This window comes from Choloepus didactylus, chromosome 19 (genome assembly GCF_015220235.1).
Source record: "Choloepus didactylus isolate mChoDid1 chromosome 19, mChoDid1.pri, whole genome shotgun sequence".
NCBI lineage: Eukaryota > Metazoa > Chordata > Mammalia > Pilosa > Megalonychidae > Choloepus > Choloepus didactylus.
In genome coordinates, this window is record NC_051325.1 from 65,336,372 (window position 1) to 65,343,204 (window position 6,833).

Consider the following 6,833-nt stretch of genomic DNA (forward strand, 5'->3'; position numbering starts at 1 on the left):
ATCCTGGTTCAGAGAGGGTGGGGGTCTGTCCTTCTAAAATGACAAGTGTTTTTACCAAGCTCAGGTCTCGTAGTACGTCAGGGGAGCAGGTTCAACAGAAGAAGCCATGGGGAGAGGCCGAGCAGGGCCCTGGCTTGCGCCTTGGTTTCTGATGATTCTATCATATCCCATCAAGGCCCAAGAAGTTCAGATGCCCCAAACCTCTGCATTTCTCCTTTCTGTGGGTTCAAGCTTGCACATGCACACACACACATGCCCAGTGCCCACACACATGCACACACACGTGCCCAGTGCCCGCACACATGCACACACACGTGCCCAGTGCCTGCACACATGCACACACACACGTGCACAGTGCCCGCACACATGCACACACGATGCCCCCTGCCCCCCTCCAGAACCCGCCGGTGAGTTTGCTTGAGTCCAGTGTGGATGGACAGCTGGGCCCAAAGGAGTCCATCTCGGTTGCATCCTCCAAGCAACTCCAGAGGACATGTGCCCCAAAGGCAGCACCCCAGAAGCTTGGTGTGCAGGGGGGCTGCCTGCCTCCCTGTGGGGACCCCTCACAGAGCCCTTCCAGGTCCTGGTTCTGCTCCGGTCCTGCTGGAGCTTGGCCCAGCTGGGGCCACCTGTCCTTCCCCTTGCCGGACACTATTCACCAGTGATGCCCTCTGGCCCCCTGGGGAGGGTCCTCGGCTGTTCAGCACAGAGGGGTGGGGGGCAAGGGAGTGAGGAGCTGGCTTCTCACTGAAGGGGCCATGAGACCTGCCTTCGGGGTCCTTGTTTCCTTTGTCCTTTAGTACGTGACTTGCTTGTCTGGAGCAGGGAGTTGGGGCTGACTCCACCCAGGGCTGAGGCCCCACCTGCTCCCACTGGCACTGTGCCCAGGGCTGGTGTGGGGACAACTTGGGGGACCCTCCAGGGACCCCCTGTGATGAGGGGGTGGGCTCCCAGAGTCACCAAGGCTCGGGCCAGGGTTCTCAGGGACAAACGAACGCAAGTGCGGCTCCAGGAGGTCCCGCGCAGACGCCTCCTAAACCACTGCAGGAGTTTGTAGGTGAGAAGCCTGTGGAGCAAGTTGCTGTTACCTTCATCACAAACCGAGACCCGGGCCGCCCCTCTGCAGAGAGACCGCCAATGAAAGAACGGCCTTGCCGGGGCCTCGCCGAGTTCCCCGAGGGCTCGGGGCTGGGGCCTCCCGCCGCTCCCGCCGCGCCGTGTTGGTCTGCAGAGGGGGTGCCAAGCCCCAGAGAGCCGCCACCCTGGGGGACAGCAGAGGGAGGTGGGCACCCTCTTTTCAGCTCTCCTTCATCCTGCTCACCGTGTGTCCTCTTGTTTGGGATCCAGAACCCAGATGACATCACCGTGCAGGGGACACGTGGCTGTGGGAGGATGTGGGGCTGTGCACGCAGCCTCCACTGTCCGCGCCGGACCCCACCCTCACAGTGGGCATCTTGGTGGTTTGGGGAGCTGCGTGGGCGGTGGGGGAGCCTGTGCCGGGAGTTTGGGGCCCCGGGTGCTCATCCACCACCTGCCGTCAGGTGGCCTCGGGGAACCTGGCGAGAGGAAAAGTGCCAGGGCCTGTGTCACCGCAAGGGTGCATGGCTGTCGCTGACATCGCCACATCCGCGCGGCAGGCCCGGCCCCCAGGCAGTGCCCTGCATGTCGGCGGCCCCGGGGTGGGCTGTGCTGCACGGCCGGGAGCTGAAGCTGAGCCGCTGTCTCTGCACCCGGCTCCGCACCCAGCTCTGCCCTGGGCCGGCTTGGCTCCTGCAGGAAGCGGCCTTGCAGCTGCGCCCTCCAGCTGTGCCCCCTCCAGCTGTGCCCTCCCCCAGCTGTGCCCCCTCCAGCTGTGCCCCCTCCAGCTGTGCCCTCCCCCAGCTGTGCCCTCCCCCAGCTGTGCCCTCCCCCCGCTGTGCCCCCTCCAGCTGTGCCCTCCAGCTGTGCCCTCCTCCAGCTGTGCCCCCTCCAGCTGTGCCCCCTCCAGCTGTGCCCCCCAGCTGTGCCCTCCCCCAGCTGTGCCCTCCTCCAGCTGCGCCCTCCTCCAGCTGCACCCTCCAGCTGTGCCCTCCTCCAGCTGTGCCCTCCTCCAGCTGCGCCCTCCAGCTGTGCCCCCTCCAGCTGTGCCCTCCCCCAGCTGTGCCCTCCTCCAGCTGTGCCCTCCTCCAGCTGCACCCTCCAGCTGTGCCCTCCTCCAGCTGCACCCTCCTCCAGCTGCGCCCTCCAGCTGTGCCCCCTCCAGCTGTGCCCTCCCCAAGCTGTGCCCTCCTCCAGCTGTGCCCTCCTCCAGCTGCGCCCTCCAGCTGTGCCCTCCTCCAGCTGTGCCCTCCCCTAGCTGTGCCCCCCTCCACCTGTGCCCTCCTCCCTCTCCCTGGCAGGGCTGTGGGGGGTCGGGGGTCAGGGGTCAGTGTCACAAGACTGGGAGTGGGGTGGTGGTGGATGGTGGAGAGGCCAGAGGGTGGACGGGACCCTCCCCCTGACCGATGGGCTGGGGGGCAGGCGGGACTCCCACCCACCGATGGGCTGGGGGTTCTGGGGGGCGGGACTCCCGGTTGTTGTGAGGAAGAAACTGGGGGCAAGCCCCAGAGTAGCGAGCTCCCCTACCCGAGAGCCCTCACCTGGCACCTGGCTGAGTCCCCTCCTGCCTTTGCAGGGGGACAGTAAGCCCGGCCCCCAGGGCTGAGGTGAAGAAGGAGCTGGTCGTCCCGGCACGGCACTGGCTGTCACTGGGTGGTCACACACATGGAGTCGGGGCAGCCGGTTGCCGCCGTTAGGTGAAGCACGCTGTTAAATCAGGGTATTAGGGAGCACGCAGCTTCGGGGCGGAGCGGGATCTGGTGGGGGCTGGCGCGGTGGGGGTGGCCGAGTGCCCCGAGGTGTGAGGGGAGGGCTGGACAGAGCGATGGCGAGGGACTCCGTGGGGTGAGACATCCACGGGACGGACGATGGGGGGCGGAGATGGTGAGTCTGGGAGGTGCCCAGGGGAGGTGCTCAGCACACGAGGCCTGGCGGACCCTGGCCGCCAGGGACCCCACTTGGTCCCTCACATGGGGGGGGCAGGTCCTGTCACTGACCCCCCGGCAGAGGGAAGGATGGCATCGGGCACACCCCAGCACCCACGCTGCAGCGACTCAGGACTGGACCCCGGCGGCAGCCTCTGCCCTGGGCCCCGGCTGCTGACCCTGGGCGGCCCTGTCCCACCACAGCCGTGGCTGCTGCAGAGGCCCTCGAGGACCCCCCTTGGCTGACCATCCCACCCACCTCACGGAGGTCAGCGGTGGGGTCAGTGCCCCCCAGTGTTACTCCCTGGACTCACTCATGGCTCCCTAGGTGGGGCTGGGGGGAGCTGCCAGGTGCCCTCTCCTCTTTGTGGCCCTTCAGATTCCCTCCTTCGGGAGACCCCGAGTTTAGGAAGAGCCGTCCCTGTCCGTGCTCTGGATGTGAGGCTCAGGCAGCCTCGGGGTCCCAGGTCGCTGCCGTCCGCAGAAGGGCCTGGAGTTCACAGGCCGCTGCCACCAGGGGCCGGGCGGGAGCGCCAGGGAGCCCCAGGCCCGGCCTGTCCTCCGCAGCTGGGACGCGGCCACGGGGGGGCCTCTTCATAGACCCGAATTTGGGGCACCTCCAGGGGGCTGCTCAGAGGGCCTGGGGCCAGGCGGGCCTGGGGGTGGCCGGAGGACCACGGAGGGCCTGGGTTTGTGCCCCAGATGAGGCGGGAATGCTTTGGTACAGGGGTGGGGGCCAGTCCCAGCCGGACCTGCTCCTTCAGTGGCTCTGTGAGAACACCGGGCAGACCCCGCCCCTGCCCCTGCCCCTAACCCTCCCCTGCCCCCGCCCCACCCCTGCCCCGCCCCCAGCCCCACCCCACCCCACCCCCATCCACCTCTGCCCCGCCCCCTGCCCCGCCCCCCCATCCCTCCCCTGTCCCTGCCCGGCCAGGCTGGTGTGGCAGCAGCTGCTTTGGGAACCAGGACTGGCTGAGCTGGAGAAGCCGCGGGCGGAGGCCGCAGAGGGGAGGTCTCACTGCAGGTGCAGCCTGGGGGTGCTGGGCTGGGGGGGAGGCTCCTTGGGGTGGGGGGTGTGGGCTCTGGGGCCACCGACTGGCCCCGACTCGTGACTGGGGCAGGCCGCCCACAGGAGCTGCTGCGTGTGGCGCTTTCATCCGGTGCTGCAGATGCGTTTCTTCCCAGTGCTCCGCTTTTCACCCCTCCAGGGAGGACCCCGGGGTCACTATTTGGGGAGCAAAGGGGTGGGGAGGGGTCTCAGCTGGGCCCAACAGGAGGCGGTGGGGGGTGGGTCCCATGGTCCGGGAGAGCCGGGCAGGGGGCCGTCTGCTCGGGCCCAGACCCCCAGCTCTTCCCGTGGCCTCGGTATTTTCTACGCTGAGCAACGGGAGGCTGAGCTCAACCCAGGAAGGAGCAGGTCTGGGGGCTTCAGATGTGTGATGCGTGTGTGTCTGTGTGACTGTGTGCACGGGTGTTTGCATGTGTGCATGTGGTGTGTGTCTGTGTGTGAGCGGTATGCCTGCATGTCTCTGTGTGTGTTTGCATGTGTATCTGTGAGTGTCTACCTGTGAATGTGTCTGAGTGTGCACATGTGTGTCTGTGAGTGTGCGTGTGTGTGCCTGTAAGTGTGTTTGTGTGCCTGTGAGTGTGCATGTGTGCCTGTGAGTGTGCATGTGTGCTTGTGAGTGTGTGTGCCTGTGTGTGTGAGCATGCGTGTCTGTGAGTATGCGTGTGTGTCTATGAGTGTCAGTGTGTGTCTGTGAGCGTGCATGTGTGTCTGAGTGTGCATGTGTGTGTCTATGAGTGTGCTTGTGTGTGTGTGAGCATGCACGTGTGACTGCCTGGGCTGCTGGGCCCAGGAGCTTGGTGGTGCCCCGTCCCTGGCCTCGCCCCTTTCCCGCTGCAGCTGTGGTGTCCGCTGGTGATGAGGGCCAGGCCGGCTTCGGGGTGTGTGCAGGGCCTGCGCCGGGCTGCCCTCGGCTGTCACAGTCTTGGGGTTGGTGATCTCTGCTCTGGGCGTGTGTGTGGAGTGACGCCAGCAGAGGAGACGGTGCAGCAGCTGCGCTTGTGTCCCTCGCTGCCCCCGCCGGCAGTGTCCGTGCTGCCGCGCATGACTGAGAACCGGGGCGCTGGCAGACCCGAGCAGCCACGAGGCCCTGATTGAACCAGAGCCCGCTTCGGTCAGGGAAGACACTGGTCCGAGGGGTGCCGAGGCCTGAGGCCTGGCCACGTGTCCCCATGCTCTTTCCCGGAGCCCCTGCTCCTCATCAGTGACATGATGGGGTACTGGGTCCGCAGGAGGGACCCACAGGGCCCGGGCATTTTTGGGAGCGTGTCCACAGTCCTGGTGAGAATCAAGGGCCGCAGGCTGTGCGGTTCTGTGACTTGGGTGACTCTGCAGTAAGTGCCCCGTGTTTGTATCTGAAGCAAGCTGAAGGTGAACAGCAGCACCCATGCTGGTGCCAAAGAGAGAACCCAGCCTTCCGCTGAGCACTGTCCTGCTTCTTCCCGTCTGCAGTGGGCCCCCCTCACTGCCAGCTCAGGGGGACGGGGCTCCCGCCTCCCGGTTTCCTGGATTTCCAGCCCACCCCCCACCTGCCCCCACGGCGCTGCAGGGCCGAGTCTGCAGGAGCAAACCCGCTAGGGACTGTCTGACCTCGGAAATGGGGTTTGCTTCACGTGTCCCCTCTGTCGTCAGTGGTTCTCATCTCCAGCCTGCGAGGCTGTGATGGCAGCTGCACTGGCCCTGCCTGGCCACTGCTGGCCAGGACCCCGGGTGTCCTTGTCTCGGGAGGCTCTGGGGTGCTGGTGCTTGCGGGGGGCCCTGGGGCAGGAATCTTTGTTTCTGCTCTGAGCCGAGCTGGGTGTTCCCTCGGCCCCCTCCTTGGCCAAGGCTCCCCCAGGCTCGGGGCTGTCTCTCTGTCCTTCTGTAGACATGTGGGGGGTCTGACCCCCGCCCCTGTTGGCTGACCCCCCCCCCGCCACTCTGTGACCCCGGGGCCCATGCGGGGTTCCTTCTGGGTCCACCCCCTCCATGCTCACGTCAGCGGCTCTGGCTGCCGAAGGCCTTGGCAGGGTCACCGTCCCCAGAGGGTCAGCCCTATGGGTCCAGTGCGGAGCCCCCGAGGGCCTCTGTGGCTGTGGACAGCCCTGCCCCTTGGGGAACTGGGTGCCGGAGAGAGGACGGACAGAGGGGACGAGGGACACAAAGGAGGGCCAGCCACGGAGGCCCCGGCGGGGACCGAAGGTGCTCGTTGGGTTCGCCCCTGTTTCTCTCCACAGCTCTCTCAAACCCGGTACCGGTTGAACAGCATCACCCCAGTTGTCTTAGTTAAAATGACACTGGGGTTAGGGTTAGGGTGGGCACTACGTCCAATGATAAGAGGACAGATGGACGACATGGGGAGAAGTCTGTGTGAGACGGAGGCAGAGATGGAAGGGCAGGGGTCCCCGGGAGCTGCACAAGGCAGGCAGGACCCTGCCCCAGGACCATGGAAGGGGTCGCCCTGCCCCGCATCGACTTTCGCGTCGGGCCCAGGACCCAGAGGGAACAATCACCTGCTGCCCGAGCCGCCCAGTGCAGGCCACGAGCTTCGGCGGCCACGGGAAACTCATACGGCCCCAAGCCCTGCGGCTGCCTCCGCTACGCCACTTGGACCTGCCCCCCACACCGCGCCCCCTGCTTCGTTCTCAGGGGCCCACTGGGAGGAGGCCGGCTGGAGATCGGGTGTAGACACAGAGAGGAGTGAGTGGGCTTGGGCTGGACTGACCCTCTCCTGGGGTCCTCTCAGAACCACGAGCTCTTCTTTCTGGGCTTGACTGCAAAGGGAC

General features: G+C 66.3%; 1 protein-coding gene across 1 annotated transcript; it reads left to right on the top strand.

Annotated features, from left to right (window-relative positions):
- The first annotated feature begins 377 nt into the window (after window positions 1–377).
- On the top strand, window positions 378–3,708 carry LOC119515336 (basic proline-rich protein-like). The gene is made up of 4 exons (XM_037811179.1): window positions 378–407; window positions 889–2,660; window positions 3,085–3,277; window positions 3,487–3,708. Exons 1-4 carry the CDS (start codon window positions 378–380, stop codon window positions 3,706–3,708), a joined length of 2,217 nt encoding a protein of 738 aa, XP_037667107.1.
- The last annotated feature ends 3,125 nt before the right edge of the window (window positions 3,709–6,833 follow it).